Below are 26243 nucleotides of genomic sequence, written 5' to 3'. Positions count from 1 at the left end.
AGATGAGATCAGGCAAGGGTTGATTTCAACCAACATAGCTGTCGCTAAGAACTGAGTTTCTCAAATGACGTTTTCTTAAATGGGACTGGCATTCAGTGGTGAGATATCTTATCACAGTGATGTACATATATCATGGAAATTATTTCAGATCACATTGCTATATTGGTCCAATATTATTGGCCAATATAAATGTGCGTTCATTTTTGTTGCTGATATTGTATAGGCTTGCTCATGGTCCCAATATTGGTACCACTGGCTTGAAACAATGTGAGCCCAATATCGGCACATTGGTACCTATACATAATTGTACAAGGCTTGACTGAGAGCCATGGTTTCTGTGTGTGCATACAATGTACTATTTAAAAAAAAAGGCTGTTATGCATTCAAGACGTATTTACAATCTGCTTCTCCTGTGCGCGGTGTAATATGGGACCATATCAAATATCCCCACGTCTCTAACACTGATTTGAAAAGACGCGTAAAAAAGCGCACTTGTGAACAAGTAGCTAAGTGTTTAATCACTCGTAAGATATGGTTACTTTAATACCACCTGGGCGTATTTACAAGCCCCTTGGGGGTGTAATAAAGTAATGCCCTATTGATCTATTTAGTTAACAAACCACGGGGGTGATAGAAAGCTATATGCGTTATTCTATCCCGACGAGGTACTTCAAATGTCATGAACTAAAAACACCCACTCCTGCTTTTGAACTCGGCTATATACAGTACACATCAAGTACTGGACCACCAGCCAAGTAGGCTACCGTGTAGTCTATTAAATATAGAGAAGTGGACCAATACTCGGCTTGTTGGTACTTATGAATACATTTGCTTCAGAACATAAAAAAGGCAAACCCTAGACCTCCGCGTCGCGTATGAGGGTTTGAAAGTTCAATGTTGTGAAAACTTAAAAATGTCGACTCATCGACAACAAACGACATAGCAATGGATCTGGTTACACTTGCGGAGAGATGCAAGCAAATAAGCATAGCTCTACTTTGGTATAAAGTATGTACTTATGTACCTACTGATTCTTTTGCTTACTGTAGTTCACACAATTACACGAAATTAATGTGTTGCTAAGAGACTTTGATCTGCATAATTTTGGTAATTTTAGTAATACCCGTTTTCATTTTATTGCGCTAATTTTCAATATGAAGCAGTAAAACGGAATGCCTAACGAAATGTTTATTGATAGAAAGTAATTTTGAATTCAAATCACTGGGTCTTTTTACTTTGATTAGGTTATGGTGGAAGTTTACATTATGTTAACGAAACTAAGGGTTTGTAGGCTACTACAACATTATTTGAATATAAGCACGGGTGCTGGTTCTTATGTGAAATGGAATCCCGAATTGGAGAATACGCCTGGAAGTTATTGTGTTGGTAGCAAACCAGTAGCACCAGAATCTATCGCATTACCAATTGGGCTAACTGTGCTGCTCAAAAGAGGACGTGTGAAAAATCCATCAGTTCTTAATGCTATGCGCTAGCCACAATTATTCAACATTAAAAGCCAATATCAAGACATATCTTAAGAACCATTGAACCAAATACTAGGCTTGTTTGTACTCATTTTAATGCATTTTTCATGCTGACTCCAAATATGGCCATGAAAATGTACAATTCTGAATTTTTAAATTTTGGTTTTAAGTGAAACTTGTCGTCTGCACTCGACAAGCGCGTTGAAAGAGTAAAATAGTTCCTCTAAGTTCCACATAATATAGGTATGATAAAGAAAAACAAATTAATTATACATCACCTTCTGGTCGTAGTAGTAACGAAATAATCAATCCAAACACAGCAAATAGTACAAGTAATGTAATTACAGCTTTCCAAAATGGGCTAAAGTCTTTAAGTTTGGCACTTATGGTCTTAGGTAAAGCATCATGGTTATACTGGGCGTTTGAATCTCCCGCCAAACAGGTCTCTCCTAGCTGCAAAGGCTCTTTTTGTTCTTTCTGCGTCTCTGTGTTTTCTTTCAACGAGGTAGTAGCCATGCCTGAACCCTGAAAGCAAGAGAGAGTAACAGCGTAAACTTGTAAGTAAATTGTAAATATGTTTTGAAAAAAGTGATATTGAAAATATTGCCTTCATTGAGGGAGTGTAGCATATGATGTAGCTGTATGTGAATTTTTTTCTGTGTTCAAAGTAGTGGTTTGTGTATATATTCAGTCGTTTCAAGTTATGAGTTTTAGGATTGGTTTTGGTTTTGGTCACGTGGTTTTCTATCCTACCAAGCTCTTGACTGACGTCATTACCGATACCTTATGTTAGAAATTAAAAACTTGTAGAAAGCAGTTTCGGTTTCACATTTTAGTTTGTTACATAATCGTGCGACAGCAGAATCTCTTATTTTAAAGTCACCGTGAATACTTGCACTGCGAAATTTAAAGATTTCTGTTATCTACTTTGATCAGGTGACTTCAAACCAAGAATGTCTACGGTCACACAGTTATGTAAGAAACTACAAACAAACCCAGAAACTGCCTACACGTTTTTGGTTTGTAACAAAGGGTATAGACAAATGCATCAGTAATAACATCTGTCAAGAGTTTAGGTAGGACAATAGGAATCATCCACGTGACCAAAGCAATCCTAAAACTTTGAATTTGAAACAAGCCACTATTCAATTAGCCCACTTTGGACTTCGCTTCTTTTGACACACATTTGTCCCACAGAATCAGATGCATGAAAAATTCAATACGCCAGTGTTGATGCTGAGTCGATTTGAAGCCATGGTTAGTAGTGAAAGATAATTGTAGGTTAACTTATCCTAAAGTAACTCTATATAACAGTCTATTACTTTTAGACCACTCGTTGAAATGTTCATGATGTAAATAAAACATTTACATTTTTCTAAAGGACGGACGTGCAATAAGAAACAAAGCAAGGCTGACCATTGGGCCCGCCATTGGGGCGATTCGAGTGGGTGTCTTGATCTCTGCAGGTGGCACTAGGATATTACTGGTTTTATCATGTCCGCTTGAACAAGTTGCAACATTTACCGTGTTAAGTAACATTGTAAGCTTGTACTACATCAGGATATCCGCTAACTTGAATGTTTTATTATACCTTTCTGTGTGGGTGTTTAACGTATCGCTAAACAAGAAAGAGACGGTTTAAAGTAAAGAAACATATACAAAAGTTTGGTAGTTAAATAAAGAATATATCGCCGTATGAATATTTGGTTAGATTTTACTGTTTTACTAACGGTTCCTACCCATTTGTGGCACCCGGTCTCTTCAAACACATAATTAACTTTTCGCTCTTTTGTAAAACAAAGTGAATACGTGTAATAATTAAACCAAGAAGCAAAGTAGAGTTGGAAGAAAGGTCCAACAACGTCCTCACAGTGAACAGCAAGCGCTAACCTTACAGTTATATTTTAGGATGTGTGCTACTTTTATTAATGTGACTGGTTCCCAAAAGAGGGATCGTTTGCTTGCCAAAAATTAAGTGCAAACCAGTCGTAAACCTAGTACTAGTAGCTTATGTCACAATATTCACCGGGTTTAGAAATACTGTCAAAATACCATAATCAACGATCGAGGAGCCAGACTTTTTAATTGTTGGTACATACTACATATTACGAAGCCCCGGAACACGACATATCATTTATACACATACGCGCCAGAAAAGGATTTAATATTTAATTTATTATGCAAATAACCAATTTCTATGCACCACAGAACTTGTGCATCTATCGGGAACTAACCTTTTGGCGGCATTTTGTGTCATTTGAACAGAATGATTTTACGTTTAACTTTGTAATCTGTTCTCCCAAATTATGCAATGTTCCCATTGATTGTGCGAACATATTACAGAAAATGTGGGAACAGATTAGAGAATTCGTGGTAACAGATTACTAATCTTTGGGAACATATTACTAATCAGTGAGAACAGATTGCAGAATCTGTGGGATCAGGGTAAAATTCATACGAACCGATTAGCTAAATTAAAACGTTAGCTATGAATTTGAGATTACAATCTGGTCTACTGGACTTACTTTTTATGAGTGGCAATATTTCACACCCTGTCTTGAATGTATCAGGCCTACTGAATTGCTGGCGGTAAAAGTTTAAAAGGTAAAAAAACAATTGTACTGACCAAAAAAAATATTTTACCACGTCCCTTCCAGGGCTTGCTTCGTATATAAACTAAATCAGCTCTGAGTTTTAGTAGAGCCTTTATAATTTCAGAAAACTCACAAAATTATCTAGTCGACGGTGATATCAGTGTACAAGGTAATAAACTCGTCTTGAGTCTGTCCTTCAAGTGCTCTATGCTACAAGGTCAGCGAGCATTTGAAAGCTCTTCGTGGTTTTCCGGCGACCTCATTTGAACACGTGCTTTGCATTTTTTGTAAGGTTTTTACGATGATAATAATAGAGAGTGGTGCGATATATGGATGTCTCGAATTAAAGGTACTATCAGTGATTGGCTAAAACAGAAAATCTAAAAAAATAACAAAAATAAGAATTTTTGTAAAGAGTATAATAGCTGTTCCCACATATTCTGTAATTTGTTCGCACAGATCAGATATCTGTTCCCACAGATTAGTAGTCTGTTACCACGGATTCTCTAAGCTGTTCCCACATATTCTGTAATATGTTCTCACACCTTGTCTAATATGCTCCTACATATTATGTAATATGTTCAACTTACTAATCTGTGGGAACATTAAAGAATCTGGGAGAACATATCTATGCGAACAGATTAGCTAAGTTGAAAACAATAAACAAATTCTGTTCAAATTTAATACACAAATAATATTATACACAACTGCGCCAAAAGATTAGTTCCCGATAGGTGCACATGTTGTGTGGTGCATGCAAATTGGTTATTTGCATAATAAATTATATATTAAATCCTTTTCTGGCGCATTTGTGTATAAATGATATGTCATGTTCCGGGGCTTCGTATAGTATACGTAGTATTTTCTTTATTAAAAAAAAAGGATCAAAAAGTTGATTATGTGGTTCAAGAGAATGGGTGCCAAAATGGGACGGAACCGTTAGTAAGACAGTTACATCTAACCAATTTTTCATACGGCGATATATTATTTATTTACCTACCAAACTGTGATACTAATAATCTGTTTCTTTACTTTAAACCGTTCCGAATCCTGTCTCTTCCTTGTTTAGCGATACGTTAAACACCCACACAGAAGGTAATAATAAAACATTCAAGTTAGCGGATATCCTGATGTAATACAAGCTTACAATATTACCTAACACGGTAAATGTTGCAACTTGTTCAAGCGGACATGATAAAACCAGTAATATCCCAAGTGCCACCTGCAGAGATCAAGACACCCACTCGAACCGCCCCAATGGTCAGCCTTGCTTTATTTCGCGTACTAGTATTGCACGTCCATCCTTTAGAAAAAATGTTAATGTTTTAGTGGTCTAAAAGTAATAGACAGTTATATAGAGTTACTTTAGGATAAATACACCCACAGACAAGTACATTTCACTACTTCCCATGGCTTCAAATCGACTCAGCATCAACACTGCAGTATTGAATTTTTCATGCATCTGTGGGACAAATGTGTGTCAAAATGAGCGAAGTCCAAAGTAGGCTAATTGAATAGTGCGTTGTTTCAAATTAAAAATTGGTTGCATAATTAATCAAATATACGCATTTATTTATAGATGATCATGTTCCGGGGCTTTGTATAGTTTACGTAGTATGTACCAACAATTAAAAAAGTCTGGCTCCTCGACTGTCGCTTCTGATATTTTAACAGTATTTCTAAACCCGGTGAATAAAGTGACATAAAGCTACTAGGTTTATATGACTGTTTTACACTTAATTTTTGGCAATCAAAGACCTCTCTTTTGGTACCAGTCGCAATAATAAAGTAGAACACATACCGGTATAAGGTTAACGCTTGTTGTACACTGTGAGGAAGTTGTTGCCCCTTTCTCCCAAGTCTACTTTATGTGTGTAATTTAATTATTACACCTATACACTTTTTCTTTTAAAAAAAGAGCGAAAAGTTGATTATGTGGTTTAAGAGAATGGGGTGCCAAACATCGGAGTGAACCGTTAGTAAAACAGTTAAATCTAACCAATCTAACCGGCGATATATTCTTTATTTAACTGCCAAACTGTGATACTATTATCTGTTTCTTTACTTTAAACCGTTCCGAATCCTGTCTCTTTCTTGTTTAGCGATACGTTAAACACCCACACAGAAGAGTATAATAAAACATTCAAGTTAGCGGATATCCTGATGTAGTACAAGCTTACAATGTTACTTAACACGGTAAATGTTGCAACTTGTTCAAGCGGACATGATAAAACCAATAATATCCCAGTGCCACCTGCAGGGATCAAGACACCCACTCGAACCGCCCCAATGGTCAGCCTTGCTTTGTTTCGCGTATTGCACGTCCATCCTTTAGAAAAAATGTAAATGTTTTAGTGGTCTAAATGTAATAGACTGTTGTCATGGTTATATAGAGTTACTTTAGGATAAATATACCCACAAGTACCTTTCACTGCTTCCCATGGCTTCAAATCGACTCAGCATCAACACTGGCGTATTGATTTTTTCATGCATCTGTGGGATAAATGTGTGTGAAAAGGAGCGAAGTCCAAAGTAGGCTAATTGAATATTGTCTTGTTTCAAATTAAAAGTTTCAGGATTGCTTTGGTCACGTGGTTTCCTATTGTCCTATATAAACTCTTGACGGATGTTATTACCGACGCATTTGTCTAGAACTGAAAATTATGTAGTGTTTTGTTAGAAACATTAATAAATGATCACATCAAACAATGACCAAACAAAAGGATTATTGCTACCACAGTTCACCTCACACACTCTGCCCTCGATCTAATGGTATAATATTTATAACTTCAAGTCAATGCCCTAGGGCTATCTCTGCACGGACACTTATAGTATTGCGCAGGAACCTTATTACTATCCGGGAAATGCCAGTCACTAAAAAGCACGCAAAGTCACGCATCCATAAGTGGTATATGTCTATGACCTGACACCTGAATAGTCAAAGGTGCTCTTAGACTAGCCACAGATTAACCGGTGGAAACCTAAACAATAAAGGACCATGTGTTACCGGTGGAAACTTAAACAAACAAGGACCATGCGTTACCGTTGGAAACCTAAACAAACATGGACCATGCGTTAAAGATTACAAAATGGCGTAATATATATCCTAGGTCGAACAAAGGCGTGACCTGGGGTTTGCCCTCCTGAGATTCACGAATGACTGTGAAACTAAGTTTCTACACCATTGAGGAAGTTAATGTTTACTTTTTTCCGTGGCTTTTATTTACTCCGTTATTGGTCTCAACCGACATCCGACATCACTTTCCTATTATACGTTCGGGTTATTCATCACTTCATACATATCAGTTCTGGAAATGGTTGGATAAGGCTCTGTTGGTGTATGGTTTTCACATATGCTGCAGTGCCGAATAAACAAAAGGATTATTCCAACCAAAGCTCAACTCGCACATACCGATTTCGTCGATCTGGTGGCACAATATATATAATTCCGGATGTCGATAAAGCCGCAGGTGCAGAAGAGGGAGGCAATGTAGCGTTGCATTGTATCGTGCCCGTTGATAGTTTGACACCGAGTGATTCCATAGCATTTTCTTCCACCACTGCAAGTGGGGCATTCCCAATGACACCGAGTGATTCCATAGCATTTTCTTCCACCACTGCAAGTGGGGCATTCCCAATGACACCGAGTGATTCCATAGCATTTTCTTCCACCACTGCAAGTGGGGCATTCCCAATGACACCGAGTGATTCCATAGCATTTTCTTCCACCACTGCAAGTGGGGCATTCCCAATCACACCGAGTGATTCCATAGCAGTTTCTACTACCACTGTAGGTGGGACATTCCCAACGACACCGAGAGATACCATAGCAGTTTCTACTTCCACTCCAGGTGGAACATTCCCAATGACGCCGACTACTAATAACATGCAAGGTTTGGATCATGGTACAAGTGGTCACTCTGATGCGACAAATGCAAACACCTCCTTGGCTGACACTGTTATCCCATCCACAGTGTGTGAAGCACAAACGGAAGGAATGTTAGGCATAAAATTCTTTGCAGTCATCGGTGTTCTCATCGTTTCAGTAGTCTGCAACATAATCCTTGGAATATCAATGGTGATCTTGCGGAAGAAGCATAAAGACGTGGAACACGACGTCAATTTAGGACCAGAGGCACAGCAACTAGAGCTAGAAGCAAATATGTGCTTGAATTAGGAAACTATTTATGAAAAAAGCGCAGTGACTTATAGTGCACTACGCACAGTCACAACGCCTCAGCACATTTTACAGGTTGTCGCTGATCACTACGGCCCCACATCATTCCATAAACATTTTAACAACAACACAGGAAATTTGCTGCTTCAAGAGCGCACACCCTAGACATTCCACAAATAACCATCGCAACCAGGATCAGCTCCCCGAGTTTCGTACGGGTTACAACGAGACAATTAGCAGTAAGTTCCTTGGCCAGGGGAATTTCAAGTTTACCCAATTTTCACGAGAGCGTATACTTTACCACCGCCAGGGTTCGAACCCGTGACCTCTCGCACCATAGTCGAACGCCTATTGAGCTAACTTGACTACATTTTAATTAAAGCCACGATTTCTCCGTGTTACAAAATTTAAAATCCGTTACGAATTAATGCTAGAATGGATTGTTTAATGGTTAATTTTGTAATTTGTAAATTCGTAATTTTAAGGGTGGTCTTAACCCTGGAATTATGGAAACTTTTGGGCCTCATAACTGCTAAATTGTTGGTCTAAAGAATATAAAAGTATACATTTTTAGAATGGCCAAGACTTGATGAATTTATCTGCGAGGTCGACCTTGGGCAAAAAATGCTAATTTTTAGAGAAAATCCCAAATTGTTTCGGACAACGTACCAATTTTTTTTTTAATTTTGACCAACTTTGAGAAATTTTCACCAAAAATGGTCAAAAAATACTAGTGCTAAATTACTGTCCAAACGTACCAGAGCCCTTAATGCTAAAAATGGGTCAAAAGTGGGTTACATGGCCAATAAATACGACGGTACCCTGCACTCTTATGCTCGGAGATGTCCGGCGTGCTTAATTTCTTTCTGCAACCTTTAGGATTAGGGTTTTTGGCCCGTTATGGTTGCAGCCAACGCGCTGAAGGGTCTATTGTTCTATTGTGTCCGATTTGAGCGCTGACATATTGGAAAATGTTGCCAATCAATATTCATGAGAGTGTACATTCAACGTCCAGTTATCGAAATTGGGTGACTTGTGTTTGACAGGTGCGAAATATATCTGACTGGGTGTTTTAATTACGTAACGTATTAAGGTTTTGGTATCATTAAATGGCTGCCTATATTAATATATATGCTTAGATTCTATAATAATTATTATTATTTTCTTTATTCATTCCTTTCTTTTCCTTGCTCTGCACTTATTCTTTCTTATGCACACACTTAAGCAGTGGCGTAGATTTCTTTTTGACATGGAGGGGGGTGGATTTTTTTAAAGTACCTGGTACAGTGAACCTTATGGTACAAATGCGCGGGAAAATTTTAGCATAGGCCTATTGAAACTAAACTGGTTAAATATGGGACAAAAGTTAAATTAATTCAAGCGAAGCGCTAAAAAATGGCATTTTGTGGCTAAAATGGCCAAATATGAGGTAAATTTCGACAGAAACCAATACACAGGCGTCAATATTGGGGGGGGGATGATTATATCGACCATCCCCTGGCAAAATATTGGGTGGATTTATCCCCCATCACCCCTCCCCCGATCTACGCCTATGTAATTTAGAGCCATGTGACTCCATCGCTCTCCTCTCCCCTTCTTCCTTTTTTTTTTTTTTTTTTTTTTCGCTTCCCCCCCCTACAATCTCGATCACCCATCCGCTTCTCCTCTTTTCACCTCTCGACCCTCCTTCACTACCTCAATTGATCTGGCTTTTAAAATGGATATTCGTGATATTAAGAAATCCATTTGATTTTATTGAACAGGCCTATAACCATGATAACAACATAATAGCTGCGAAGTAGTTAATTATAGAAAGTGACACAGATAGACCTATATACCTGGGAGCAATGACACGTTGTTACGGGTAATCGATCAGCGACTCTATTGAATTTATTTAAATGAGGCGCCTAAATTAAGATGGGTGGTAAATAATTCTATATCGACGGTAATTTGTGCTTTTGTGTTTATGCGACAACTCGAGCGTGTAGACGCTTTCACGTGACTTTCTTTTGATCACTTATTGACAGTGGCCTGTCTATATAGCGTTAATACGCTGTCAGGTCAGTTACCGATTTAATGGCGGAAGCCCTTTGTCCCGAACAAAAGGTACCTCTCGATGAATAGCTTGGCGGGAACTCTAATTGGCACAAAGGAACAATATGCGTTACGTAATATATTTCTTCTCCTTTCTATATCTAGCCTCCTTGGTTGCAGCGTCCAACATCCTCGAGGCCTCACAACATTGAAATGTTTATACTTGAACAAAGTGAACATTATACCACAACAATAGACTTCTCCGTAGTCCACTTGCCCATTGTCTCGCCCATTATGCATACTCTTAAAACTCTGATTTAATTAAGTTGTGCCCAATTGATAGATTTTCACATCTGATCTGTTTAGTCACTGTACTCCCTCTGTTCATGGAAATTCCCATGCTCTGTTTGTTGGCTTCCCAAGTGATTTTAACTCGGGCTTTCGCGATTTATAAACTGTAGATTTTAATTTATTGTTCAGTATTGAACTTATGTTGCATTCAATAATATAAGCCTACTTATACTTTACTGCTATTGCTACTGTCACTAATATAATTATATAAACTTTTTCATAACTAGTATTTTGATGTAATAAATATCAGTATAATTTCGAGTTCAACTGAATGCGTTCATCATGATTAATAACATATTTTATTTATCAAAAATCGACTATGGCATAGTCTACAACAACACCGGTTCAACATCAGTTTCATTTTCACAACTTCCTCTGGTCGGATACGGCGGATACTATCCGGATAGTACATATTGTTCAAGCAGGATTCTCTACCATGATCCCACTGACGCCTACTCTATGTTAGTGTAACACGGAGGTAGTGCAAGGTTATCGTTTTCAGATGGGCGCTACCGCTAAGCTACATCAGAGCTAGCTTAGTGTTAGCCTAACACTGTCCGTTGTCTTACATCAGTGACCGTATAACCATTAAAAGGTGCTGGCAACGCCTCTCGCAAGCGGTGCAAAAGGCAGCCTTCTGTATCCCCGCTGCACTGTTGGTCAATGTTACATTAAGGTTACTGTTGGTAATGTTACATTAAGGTTACTCTTGCTTTCTTGATTGCGGGCTCTTCTATATTGGAACTTTAATAGTCAACAAGAACTCAGCTATGGGAGTCACCGGCATCGGGCATGTCGGCCATGCGGCCTTGATGTTTTTAGTTGATTAATTTCCCGGGGTTGGACACTCGCATATATTGGCATGTATCATGTGCTTGTCAATACCCCTCCCCCTTTCTGCAAATCTGCCACCGAATGACCCCCTTTTTCACCAGCTAACACCCAATGACCTCCTTCTTTATAGAAATTTTGAAAAAAAAATTGTGGGAATTTTACTAGCTTCAAAATGACAATTTTTTGCAAATATTTGCACATTCTTGACCAGAAAGCTATTTCAACAAAATTCCGATACTGAGACTCCTAGTGTAGTAAATCCGGTAGGCACAGGTACGTCACTTTCATATTCGAGTTTGTTTCACAACTATATATTAACATTACAGATACTCAATACTCTTACAATTATTTAGTCTTATACCTGTTTTTTCATAATTTCTCAAAACCGTTATGATAAAAGTTGAATGTCAGCCAACTCTGTGTGAGGTAGATTTGGAACAACTGCCATTTTCTTAACATCTTTGGCATTGAAATAAAATGGAGCACCCAAAGTGTTATTGCCCTTGGTCTAGTTTAACGAAAAGATACATTATTTGTTGTTATTTTCATTCTACCTTTACTTTAAAGATGTTTATTCTCTATCAAAACATAAACATTTGTAGGCGGATTTTTTTTTCAAATGTCGAAATAAAATGCGCGCAAATTGAAGTGGCGTGAATTACAAATATCCAGTAAGTTGGACATTGGGATTTAAAAAAACCCTGGAGTTGGAGTCGAAATAGGTATGACGGACTTTAGAAATAAAATAAAATAAAATAACGCAAAAATCAACCTTATTTAAGTTAAAGTCAGTTTCAGAGCTGGTGCCTTTATCGTGCATTGTCTGCTCTCATTCAAAATACATGGTAGGCTACCTCGTGGACAAATGAAATTGGGTATCGCAGCAAAAGGACTCATAAAAATTAAACGGTAGTTGAGGTTTACTTCATTTTTTCACAGCAGCTGACTATTGAGTGTGGAATTTACAGAAATTTTCAATAATAGGAAAGTTCAACTTGGTTCTTACATAAATATTGATTCTTTGCTCTATTGCACTTTTTTTGACTCACCCTGTAGAGAGCTAGACTACCCCGTAATCCACTTGCCCATTATGCATACTCTGGATATTGTATTTAAGCTTAAAACTCTGATTTAATTAATGTGTGCACAATTAATAGATTTTCACATCTGTTCTTTTCAGTCACTCTACTCCCTCTGTTTGTTAGCTTCCCAAGTGGACTACTGACTTTGGATTGCGGTCAGAGATGCTTAACACGGCTGTCTATGAGCTTCTATGGATGAGATTGTCGGAAATCTGGCCTACTAAAATTGGCCATGATGTAATGCATCTTTAAATGGGTCTGACTTGTGATTGGTCGCCCCGATCTCGTTATGGTTTAAATCCTCCGGGTACCTGTCATTACCATTAATAACTACATGGTACACAAGTATGTGGCCTACCCCGCCTTTGTGTTGTGTAATTGCATGAACGCATCAATTAGTGCATGAACGCGTCTTGTATTTGCTTGCGGTTAAATTTGATTGATAAACAAGTATGATTGACAGTGTGAGTGTTAGGGACTTTGCCCGTTCAAAATCCCGTTTAAAATTGAAAGTCCATAGTCTATTTTTAACATGGAATTTCGCGATTAATAAACTGGCAGATTCTAAAATCAGAATTGTTCAGTATTGAAGTGCCAATACAATTATGACATTATGATATGTTGCATTCAATAATATAAGCCTACGTACACTTTACTTTTACTGTCACTAATATAATTATATAAACTTTTTCATAACAACTTTATACTAGTATTTTGATGTAATTAATATCAGTATAATTTCGAGTTCAACTGAATGCTTTCATCATGATTAACATCAAAAATAGACTATGGCATAGTCTAGTAGAGAGCTTGCGATTTCCAAACGTACCGGTACGTAATATTTTACGCCCGTGCATCGATTTATTCAAAATCACATGTGACGGGATTTTGACAAGATGCACGGGAGTATTGGGGTTTTTGTTTTGTTTTTGTTCTTGTTGTTGGTTTTCTCTTCTTTAATTTGGCTCATTTGTTCGACTCAAATGGGACATATCTGATCATGCTGACAGTAAAAACTAACATTTTGTGCAACAAATATAAAAATCATTTTTTATGGATTTTCTTATTTTGGAACATTATAGAATGGTGATCGCCATAGTCCTAACCCCTAACCTAATCTCGTCATCTTCACCCTAAAAACAACAACTCTGATTTTTTTTGGTGGGATTCGAATTGTTTTTATTTTCAGGGCACCCTGTACCAAACACCATGCATGCAGCCAATTGTCAATACGCCACTTTTATGCGATCAGACAGGCCGTTTACTTTTGACATTTATGGATGTCACTGGTATAGTAAACTTGTAATTTGAACTATTCAAAACATATTTATTATTCTAGGTGTATAGGAAGTTATTATTAGGGACTTCCCCAATTTAGTTGTTATCTTTAGTTATTGTTCATGACAGTACATTTGATAACGTTCACTCTTTGAAATTGTGTTCCAATTAATGTTCGACATTTGGTATTAAAAGGCCACGAAAAAAAAAAACCCTGTTCTGCGGACGGACGGACTCCTGAATGAATTTTTAAGAATCTATGATTATATGCAAAGGTTCAAAACAGCAACAATAAAAACAACCAAAAAGCTCCAAAAAGCAAAGTTACCACGTATTTATAGCTGTCAAATTTACGAGTCTGGTACTAACCGAGAAAACATTAGGCCTAACTTATTTTACTTTTTCAGAACAATTTGGTTCAGTCAATATAGGCACTTCTCCTTTTAAACAGAAAAATAAAAAAAGGCACAGGAAATACAAGCTGATTAAAAAAAAGTAAACTCATGTTGTGGCACTTTTGTACAAAATCTAGAATGAGTAATCCGATGTAAATGAAAATATCATTGAAAAGAACAGATTCTGAACGTCTAAATTAAAATAAGAAATGTTTCATTTGCTAACTCCAAAACTGAGTTATACTCATTTTGAATAAAACCACCAATTGTTGTAGCTACACACGGTTTCATTTCCCAAGCATGTTTGTGACCACAGATACTGGAAATCAGGATCTGTGTTGTGATCGATCATGGTAGTTGTGTTAACTGATACACTGTAAAAATCCACCGTAATTTTTACGGGAGAATAAGCGTACCTGGCAACTAAGTTGCTGGCATTCTACCGTAAAAACGACAATTTTACAAGTATTCCACCGTATATTTAGCATACAGTATATCATGTATATTCTACTGTTGTTGCCGTAACTATACAGTAAGCCAAAGAATTAAGGTACCAGTTATGTTCACCCCTGTATATCCTAAATAAAGACAAATAGGCCTATGTCAAAATTAAAACAAGCAGCAATACCTGTACTCTTTAGCTCTGATTTAAGACCATATTTGTTGAAATTGGTTGAGAATTAAAGAAACTGTGATCTAAAACCTAATGAAGAAACGAAATCAACAGTTGCACTTTTGTGTTCTAATCAATGAAAGCACGACGCTAGTTTTAACGTGCTAAATTAGAATGGAAGCGCAACACTAGTTCTCTTGTATACGAACGTTTTGTGTACAAATCAATAGGGTATTTAATGCAGCGAACTGCAACTTTTAAATTGGTATCTTCCTTGGGTTTGGGGATCGCCGTGTCTTTATTTCTTGAACAATTTCAACAAATGAGGTCTTAAATTCGAGCTAAAAGATTGGCTATTGGCTGCTGGTTCCAATTATGACATATCTGTCTTTGTTTAGGATATACAGGAGGTGAACATAACTGGTACCTTAATTTTTGACATTGTACAGAATAACATTGAAACACAGTCTGTCAGGACAATATGTCTATTAACTAGGCCTATTTATGAAATTGGAAGATGCAACACTTATCACACACAAAATAAATAAATATATTTTCAGTGAACTAGTAATTCGGTAAATAACCGTAAAGTTTACGGGAAAGAGGCGTAAAATAATGGTAATATTTTACAGTGTATAGCGCGATATTCAAATGCAAAATAAAGTTGTGTGTCAGGAGTGGTTTCGATCAATAGTGCCTAGTGGGTTACATTATGGCCTATAAAGAGGGGCCTCAAGAGTTCTTTTGTCTACGTGTAACACCGGTGATAGAATGCAGTTTAAAATACCCTTCAAGGCCGCATCATTTCACATTTCAGGTGAGATAGCTGGGTCCCCGTCGCGGCTATAGCTGCCATTGAGGAGTAGGAATGCGTGAAATTGGATTCGTCTATAAACACGGGCCTCAAGAGTTCTTTTTTATTTTTCAATTTCAATTTTATCATATTGCACTGCACCGAGAGAAACTATATAGTACAATAAAACACATCGCCAACACCAGGTAAGTGAAAGCGTGTGTATCTACAAAAATGGTTGGTTTTATTCAAATAAGTATATTTCGGATTTGGTTTCAGCAAATACAACTTTTTTTTTATTTAGACAGAATCGGCTCTAACCCTTGTCAATGATATTTTTGTTTACAGCGCAATCCTTTTAGATTTTGTACAAAAGCGCCACAAACATGAGTTTACTTCTTTTTGAATCACCTTGTATCACCCAGCAAACATCATCAAACCAGAGAAACTGCATGTACTCAGGCCCGTACGCAGGGGGGGTGCGGGGTGCGACCGCACCTCCCAAATGTCCAAAAGTATACAAAAGTCCCAAAATGTAAGAATTTGCGAGCGTAGCGAGCAAAAAAATCAGGTTTTTTACGCTTTTTTGGTCAAAAAAGGTCCAAATTGGGAGGAAAAAGTCCACTTTTAACAAAATCGCCCCCCCCCCTGGAAAAAAGTCCACTTTTTCAAAATCAGCACCCCCCAAAAAAAAAATCCTGCGTACGGGCCTGCATGTACTCTTATCATTTTGTCACGATTTGGCCGGCCTGGTTTATATCGGGGTTTATACGTCAAATGAATGCAGATGACATAATAACGCAAGTGTTATATTTGAACATGTTACTGCAAATTGTGCAAACAATCAAAAATATACCTATATCAGATATTCTGTGACTGTCAAATACGTGACCTTGGGGGAACTAGAAACCACTCTATAGCCTATATATAGGCCTATATATATATATGCACTCTGAAAATGTCTAGTTCACAGTCAAATGCAGGGCAACTAGTTTGCAAATACTGCCTGTAAAATGCTGGAAAGGAATACACTAATTAGGTATTATACACTAAGGTAAATAAAAATTCCTTTAAAAAAGGAATGTGGCGCCCAATGTGAACTTGGACGTGATATGGTAAATTCCATGGTGTGTAGATTTGGTATTATAATGATTTTTCTAGGGAAGAGTAGAAGATGATCAAATGTAAGAGAAATGTGTTTGATGGGGGAAGGTGTTCTGACAATCCAAATATAAACTTAGTCCACCTCAAATGACCTGTAACAATTTGTGATTGACATTACTTAATTCACCTCGGATGACTTAGATCTGACATTCAACATTTTCGCGCTTACACCAATCATATCCATAACAATTTAACTCTTACAACTTCCTGTCAACTCTCTAATTTAAAACTCCAGTTTGTTACAATTATTAAGATAAGCAAACATTGCTGGGTAGATAACAGGATTTAGTTATTTACTTAATCCAATCATGGAGGTAGTAGCTAGTCAGTGTTTTAAAATACAACAATGTAGAACATGTATAATTAATATGCCGTGTTGTTTGCATACAATTTGCCGCCCAATTGTGCCACCATATTGCAACTTTGGCAATAACCGCTATATAGATTCTATGGTAATTAGCAAACAAAAGCCATCAGTTTAAGAAGCCTCGTTAATTGATCTTATCACTATGGACCACAAGAGTCTCATCCCAATGGCATAGTCCAATAACCTCAATTACATAATCATAGTGCAAAGTTTGACCTCAAGTTGCAGAGTATGAGTTTGTGTACCCAAATTTTCAAAGGATGACGGTACAAATGTATTACGGTTTAAGAACTGTTCCCATGATAGATGAGCATATTGTGGATCCTAGTGTATGGTCAAATGTCACCGTCTATCGGGTTCTAAGGCACACGGTAAACTGGTTGAACGCATACAAAGGTCAGGATTTATTTGGTGTTTTTATAAATCCTAATTTTGTATTTTAAACAAAGAATATACGCTCACCATTTTATCCCGTGCATATCAGAAAACAATAATAAAATAAAATCCAAGCAAAGTGTGGTTTTATTTCTGAGCTGGGCATAATTTTAGCAAAGCAATTGCGAAGTCAATCTAGCAAGAGTGAAATTAGAAGCTTTTCACAAAATCATGCCTATATTATGGCGCCTCCGTAGAGGGCGCCACAAAAAGAAAAAACAAAATCCTGTGCATCAAAATGAACCAAAATTACCCACAGGATTACTTCAATACTCTACTCTAAACAGTAAACACATACCAATAACCTAGCAGTTGTCCAACTGACACAACAGCAAAATGTACAGACATATGTGACAGCATACGCATGCTTATAGATTTTTTGTGCTGGGTGCCAATTATTGGGTTGTGAATGTTATCAGTTATCTAAGAAGCTGTTCAATATCAGTGTATTTTGATGTTGTGTCAGTTGCTCAACTGCTTGGTTACTGAGATGTGTTTAGAGTAGAGTATTGAAGTAATCATGTGTGTATTTTTGGTTCATATTGATGCACATGATTTTAAGATATGACCTTGTGAAAAATTATAAGTTTCTCATTTGGCTTAGTGTAAGCCTATATTATATGATTTTACAGCATACATGTACGTACAGCTTGTACCGTTAAATTATAGGTTCAATACCACTAATTCTCTACAACACGGTTTTCGTGGATAATTTGAAGCACGATTTTCTCATACATGGAACTCTCACAGCGACGACATTATTATCAATTTAGGTCGAATCCCAAAATTTCAATATGATGACCCGAGACCTTTTTGAAAAACTGAATTGTAAAGCAGGTAAAAGATCACAATTTTACAGTGCGCCCTCCTTGTTTGGGACTAGATGTGATGCACAGCGGATGAATTTGGGAAACTTTTCTGCAAAACTGTAAAATAATGGTAGAAAACATGTCATATCAGCATGTTACTTTAAAATGTTCATATTTTGGGCTATAAGCCTACAACTTGATATTTTCCAGTGGTTTTTAAACACCCTCTTCAGATGCCATGCAAGAAAATAATCCCTCTTTATTCAAGCTCTAATTAGTGACGTTACGCTGCACATGACTTACACGAGTTGGTCCTATTTTACCAATGCTTTCATACTTCGCAGCTGGGGAAAAGGGGGAGAGGTATTAATTCATTCAACCCTATATCCCAAAATTGCTTGGCCAGCATATGCACAAATTAGGTCCAGCTATTATTGTCAAGACATTTCCTTAGGCAAAAGTCATTTCCTGGAAAGCTGGACTGAAGATCGTTAGATGTAAATTGTGGTAACTGGGACAATTATGCTTAAGAGGAGACGTAAACACAGCTTAAAAGAAATGCAGCTAAATAAATACATATATTCTAAATTATCTTTATGTCATTATTCTGGAGAAATGTTAGGCGCGCACGTACCGAAAACTCCATTGCATGTTGTCCCATGCACGATGCATTCCCCATCACCTAACTTGTCGCATCATGCCAGTTGTTAATTTTCACCATAAGACTACCATAGATCTTAACTCTCTTCACGCGGGTATCGACTGCAGACAAAAAAAAAAAAAAAAATTTAAAAATTCAAAAATTTCAGTAATGTAAATTGTCATGACCATAATTGGAAGCATGAAAATGCATTAAAATGAGTACAAACAAGCCTAGTATTGGTTCAGTAGTTTTTAAGATAGCTCTTGATATTTTGAGAAAATATTTCAAAACTTGGAACTTTTTCCGTTGAAGCACATGGATAGCACGCAGAGCATTAATGGGCATTACGTTATAACGCTATTTTGTTTGTGTATTGCCTATTTTGAAATACTTACACTAATGCAAGTTTTATGGCAAAATACCGACATAATAAAGGCATGATTATAGCGGGTATTAGTGAATTATGCACTTACATCTTACATTCTTAGTCAGTGGGAGTGGTCTAGTTCGTAGACACATTTCTGATTGGACAATCGCATGATTTTGGGTGCCGTCTATCAGGCCGTAGACGACCCCACGTCATCATGCGTCTTGATAATCCGTAACACGCGTGTAGAGATGCGCGTATGTATCACGCTGGATGCGTAGACTAGTGCGGAATACGCGAACGCGCTAGCAGTACGCGCAACAGAATACTTAAAGTTGTAAACAAGTTTCGTTCATTTTATAATGAGGGAGTTTTTATGACGGTAACTTAGTTTTTGCTTTAAAAAATTGTTTACAGTTATTAAAATAATATTTAACTGACTAAGAATGAGAATAAACGATAGGAATTTTTTTTTTTTTTTATCCTCTACCTATGATAGACGACAGGCAGGTCCAATATTTTTATCGTAGTGGATACCCGCCGGCATCCACTACTCAAAATATTGGACCTGCCTGTCGTCTATCACACGGTAGAGGATAGGCAAAATAAAAATTCCTATCGTTTATTCTCTAAGTAATCACACATGAAAATGATTTATAGACGCAATATGGGCAGCTTTGGGCTGCACATTCGGTGAAACCGAGAATTGATATTGGAACGATTCTCGTAAACTTAGTTTGCGAGAAGCAAAATTCTCCTTAATTCATCCCTATTCAAAAAAAGTTAAGTTAAGGAAAGCAACTATGTTAAACTGTTGTGATTTGGTAGTTCACAGCATCTTGCGAATGTTAGTGAGCTTTGGCAAAAATTATATTGATCATTTTCATAGCGAGTGTGTAGAAGAATTCATATATCACAGATACGTCGTATACTTTTGTGGGTCCCGTGCATGGTTCTTTGAGTTATGTTGTAAAGTGGGTTAAAACAACAACACTTTTGTAAAACGTACATAACTCATTAACAACAAAAATTCAAGCAAGTTGTCAAAGTATATGATTTATAGATGCAAAACATCAAAGTGTTATTTTTCAATAATATATTGATTTAGATACGGCAAAAAATAATTTGTTGTGTTGCCCTCAACCGCCCTACCCTAAATCCTCTTTCCTTTTTTTCTTTTTTTTGAATGATGATTTTTACAGATTTGTTCAAAAAATCAATGTTTTTCACTTGAAATTAATATTTTATTGAAAGACTATACTAAAATGCAGTAAACCTTTGACGAGCGCGTATTGTAAGGATACATCGCGTATTTACTGCATTGCACGCACTTGTCTCTGATTGGCTGCTGAGGCGATCTGTTGTTGCCGAGTGGAAATTTATGAATGAACTGTGCGCCGTACGCGTTGTTAGCGCCGAATTTGCAACATCACGGTAGTCGCGCTCGTCAAAGGTTTGCTGCATTTTAGTATAGTCTTTAATTGATGTCTAACAGGTATCCAGAAGTCAAAATTGACAAATGTCCCCTAATTGAAGAAGCATTATTTAATATTTGAGGGATTAAAAAAAATTTCGAAGGTTTGAAAAAAAAAAAATCCGACCGCCCGACCCAACTTTCCCATTTTCCCCACTTAAGGGCAACACAACAATATTTTTTTTGGCCTAATGAAAATCAATTTTTTTGGCTGTTTCGACCAACAATACATCGTGTACCCTTAAGTTGACATTCCTGATGCATGCAAGATGAATGTGTGTCAATAATTTTCATTCACGCAAAGTTCGACGAAATTGCACAACTGATTAGCCCATCACATCATCCATCCCATATAAGGCTAATAATACGCGTGGACAAACTTAATTTTGACCTTAGGTGCCACATTTGCAATTCAAATGCTTTTTTAAAATATTTTCCACCAAAAGATACTCTTTGGAAGGTGCTCTTTTAGAATACCGTAAAACCTTGTCTACAAGCATAGACCTATATATGCCTCTAAACGGTTTTTTTTAATGCAAGAGACGAGAGGCAGAAACTCTCCACAAAAACATTATTTGGAGTTTGAACAACTATATTACTGATATAGGCGACTGTACAAACACGTATTATTGTAAGACCATTCTATTGTGATGTGTTTGTGGAGGGTATTTGCCTTTCATCTCTTTCGTCAAAAAATACATCGTTTAGAGGCATATATGCTTGTAGACGGAATTCTACGGTATGCATCAATAATTTGAAACAGGCTTTAAATTTTGTTTAACATTTGAAATTGGGTAAAGCTGTTTTCGGATCACCCTGTAGGGACCTATAATGAAGTCGATACTCTTTTTTTGATATTTTTCCACCAAAACATACTCTTTGGAAGGTGCTCTTTTAGAATACCGTATGCATCAATAATTTGAAACAGGCTTTAATTTTGATTAACATTTGAAATTGGGAAAAGCTGTTTTCGGATCACCCTGTATAGGGACCTATAATGAAGTCGATACTCGCTGGTTGATGTCTATGAATGACACTCTAAAAAATAACTACTCACAAATGGGTAGAATCTATTCAAATTTGACAATCCTTGGGGGCATAATAGATTTCTCATCAGCGCGTGTGCATTATTTTGTCTAATTTCTCTCCCAATAAGTAATAAGTAATACGCGTTCATTAACCTAATATTCAAACTAATATAATGAATGCAGCAATTAATATTGCCTATTGTTTTAATACACTCAAAGTATATGACGGATAATGTACTCGTGCAAATGCATTCGTCAAGATAATCGCACTTGCCATGGAGTTATTGCATTTAGCTCTCGAGCCTATCGGCTCTCGAGCTAAATGCATTAACTCCACGGCGCGTGCGATTATCTTGACTAATGCATTGCACTCAGTTCATTATCTTTATCATCAAAACGAATAGTTCAGGATCAGAAATAAATGAGTATTGATTCTATTCAGAAAAATGAATAGTGTGAAATTATAGTGTAGCAGGTGATGAAATCATGTGTCTGAAAATGATCAGTGATGAATTTGAATGTTTCATAATGTACTAGTATTAAAAAGTATTGCTGTCTGTTGCTTAACCATGTGGTCTATTGCCATACCCGACTAAATTTGACACATAAGATGACTGACAATTTATTTGAACATTATCTGGAACAAATATACAAGACATTATTAACAATGACATGTCTTCTAACGGTAGCTGATATTTATTTGAACAAGTATCAATTACAAAAAGGACGTTTTGAACTCGCCACCCAAAAGAAGTGGAGGCGTTGCACTTTCCGAAATACTAAAGATGTAGGCCTAGGCCTAATGTTGGTGTTAATTTGATGCTGAAAGTCCATGCTACATGTTGTACTAAAAGCATGAAAGTACATTTTCGGGAGTTGGAGAAATGTTAATTTGTTTTTGAAATTTATATTCGGGGTGGAGGAAGCGGTGCACCGCGGTAGAAGCGGGTTGTACAGTAGGCCTACAAAGTCAGTGTGATCACTGTAATGAAATGCGCATAACATATATCCTTTGACTGGCAGTCTGGACGCCAGTCGCGTACCGTAATGTTAACAAGGATCCGAAAACTTAAAACGAAAGTAATATCTTAAAATTTTACCAATTTTGCGCAACTTTGTTTCCTGAAGTCAAGAAGGACTTCAATTATACACAACCATTATAATTCCTTGGACTTTTTACCAGACATTTCAATGAAACGTTTAAAAAAAGCATATTTTTGAACAATTTCTATACTTTGTAGTTATACAAAAGTGGAACAGGAAGACGCCTTTGAAATTTTGTCAACATGAGGCCATTTGTACCCTTTTGGGGGTAACGTTTACATAATACGTGTTTAAACACAAATAAATACAAAAGGAATAATTGTTCACCGTTGGAAATGACCGGTTAGGAATTTTGCTTTAAAGTTGTCAAACAATCATACTATAATCGGTAACTATCGATGATTTTATTTTTTTGAAATTAGAGCATTTTCATTTTACTTATTATCACTGACGAAAATTACATAATTATTATAATAGTAATTATATTAATCATGGTATTAATAATAAATATTTTTTAAACGTTCTTTAAATGTTCCAAACAGGATGGTCAAAAATATGTCGATCGAGTTATTAAATATTAACCTTCTCTACGCGGGTATCGACTCCAGCCGACAAGTTTCAAATTTGCTCTAATATTTTTTACATTTTCATGACCATATTTGAAATCAGCATGAAAAATGCAAGTTGAAATGAGTACAAACAAGCTTAGTATTGGTTCAGTGGTTCTTAAGATAGCTCGTGATATTTTGAGAAATAATCTCGAGTGTTGCTCTGATGAGACACGCGAAGTTCACGCGAGTTGAATTTACCTTGCTTGTGTCATGTCATGTGTGAAAAAGTAATACATCTAAAAATCTCTCTTTGATATCAAAAGCAAGTTTTTGTAAAAAACTATTGCACACGTTTAAAAAATCTTTTGTTGTTATCATTATGTTACGACGCTTTTAAAATCTTATTAACACGGTTTTTATAACTCGACATTTGATAACCTTTGCGCTCTTTTGAAAATGTTACGTTGTGTACTTGCTGCAGGGGATTGAACACAATAGCTTTATGAAAAATGAAAACACTTAAAGCTGACATCTATTATCTATATCATATCAATAATTTAATTAACATCAATATAAAATGAACAAATACATGCATTATCAAATACTCACCCAGTCTAGTCTCTCGACTGCTACAAAATTATTCTCAGTCGAAGAAGCTTTAAAAACGAGTTTCCAGTAGTTCTACAATGCATGTCCCATAAATTGTACATGTATAACACAACTCTTGTAAGGTAATTATAAAGCTCCGCACCTGGATAGTAAACTCGCAAATACTCTTTGAGCTTTACTTCAACATCGTCTGAACTCTTCCAACAACACTATAACGAAATCTCCACTGTTGAGAATATCAATTACGTCATCCTAAGAGACGAGATTCTCCACATTGTTCACAGCTAAAATAGATCACCTCCACAACATCCCGTGGTATATTTATTGGATGTATAAAATATCCACTGAAAATACTTTTCTTCTTTTCACATTTTTTGTATCCAAAGTTAGCTGAAATATGAACCAATTCTGTAGTATGGGTTGTTTACATTTGTATGCGCGGCGAAAAGAAAGCAGTTCAAACCCCATCGGGTGTCGATTGTTAAATGACAATCATTTCTGTGGAAGCTCAAAGCGTGAGCTAAATGTCTACACCTGCGTATTGTGGTTCGCGCTTTTCATTGCATGTTTTAAAGCACTAACGTCTCAAATATATCTCACCTATCAGTACGCAGTTCGTTAACCCCAATATGCTTCTACTTGTATAGAATGACCTTTAAGTGTGTTGGGTACAAAAACGGATACTCCACATCTTAAGGCCAACCCTTGAGCTATGCTTTTTGAATAGAAGTTTTTAAACTCTGCCTTGAAGATGATATCATTTTAGCTCATATTGAAGCATTTTGCTCACCTCAACTCAAGTGAGCAACAAAAAAAAACCCTATAATAGGTCTCAACATATAAACCACCAAATCGGCAACATTTTTTCTTAAACAAATACAACTTAGACCTATAATATAAGATAGTCTGAACACATTTAAATCAATTTGATCAACATAGCTTTATATTTGATAAATGATGTAAAATTCCTAATATGAAATATTTTTTTAAGATGTACCAGTTAATTTATCGCAATGCTCGCATAGAGAGGGCTACGGCCAAGCGCACGTAGCTATGGCGTGCTTTCACATAGAAAATTTTGAAACATATCATTTTCCCTAAAGTGCAGCAAGCTGTATAGTACTACATCAAGATCAGCTCTTTACACGTGTTTGGAGTTAGTAAATTAGCAGTTACTTATTATTAGACATTACCTATAAATTTTGATTAGCAGTCACTTAAAATCGAAATTACTATTATATAACTGTATCAAATATTCCGGTTGATTGCGCCAAATATATTCTATCGCATCAAATATCACGCGTTCAAATGGAACATTAATTGCAAGACATTTACTGATAATTTAATTGGCTTTCGTATAATAGAGAGAATTTTAACCCTTTTCTTTTTAAATTGCATGTGAAGAGTTATATAAGACGTCTTCTAAACACATGTACTAGAAAAAGCCTGCACTAGAAGGCTTCTAGTATCTCTGACTGTTAAAACGTGTTGTGTTCCCGGGGTTTTATTTTGGAAAAAAACTGTTCTGACCCAGATTTGACGTTTGGGGATTCTGTCTTTAGCTGCATGAAACAGAGATGCCAGCCAGTTTCACTCAAAAAACCTGAAAAAGCACGCGAAACGGGCTGAAAATAAATAAAAATGCGGGAATTTGGCCTCACAAAAAACCTGAATTCAGGTTAAAACCTGAAAAGTGGCATCTCTGATGAAACAACCGTTTTTTGGCGGAAGTTGTTTAGATTTTCAAAGTGTTTGCAAGGAATTTTCTGAACTTTTCAAGCTTTCTGTGATGTTTTAGGGTCATTTAGTCTGTTGCTGAAAACAACAAAAAATTCCACCCGACCAATCCTATACTTGTCAGGTCCGTCCTCCTGAAGAACGATTTTTTTTGGTCGTCTTATATAGCTGATTCATTTCATAATGCGGTGAGTTGTTTCTACTAGCTTCTACTAGATGAAAGCCCTCCTGTCATTGAATTTAAATTGCATTTATATTGTTTGAACAATGCATAAAAACAGTGTGAGGAAAATATCAAACAACTAGAATATATACATATTTAGCAAACATAGCTCTAAAATAATGAAATAAAGAAATGAAAAATTTGACCCAAAAAGGTT

At 36.5% G+C, this 26243-nt stretch overlaps 2 protein-coding genes across 3 annotated transcripts in view; both read right to left on the bottom strand.

The window, feature by feature from the left end:
- The window catches only part of LOC140162758 (uncharacterized), a 70953-nt gene extending 46038 nt beyond the window's left edge, over positions 1-24915 (bottom strand). For both annotated transcript variants that reach the window (XM_072186051.1, XM_072186052.1), the window contains exons 1-2: positions 24127-24915; positions 1763-2009 (exon numbers count right to left, since the gene is read on the bottom strand). In XM_072186051.1, the coding sequence (XP_072042152.1) occupies positions 1763-2000 (238 nt within the window). In that variant the 5' untranslated portion in view covers positions 2001-2009; positions 24127-24915. The remainder of the gene's footprint in view (positions 1-1762; positions 2010-24126) is intronic.
- Positions 1-26243, bottom strand: part of LOC140162760 (MFS-type transporter SLC18B1-like) — a 223089-nt gene that overhangs the window by 15322 nt on the left and 181524 nt on the right. The gene's annotated exons all lie outside the window — the stretch shown is intronic.

Source organism: Amphiura filiformis, chromosome 10, assembly GCF_039555335.1.
Source record: "Amphiura filiformis chromosome 10, Afil_fr2py, whole genome shotgun sequence".
Classification (NCBI taxonomy): Eukaryota; Metazoa; Echinodermata; class Ophiuroidea; order Amphilepidida; family Amphiuridae; genus Amphiura; species Amphiura filiformis.
Note: the sequence above shows the minus strand (reverse complement) of the source record. Positions and strands in the feature narration are given on the sequence as shown.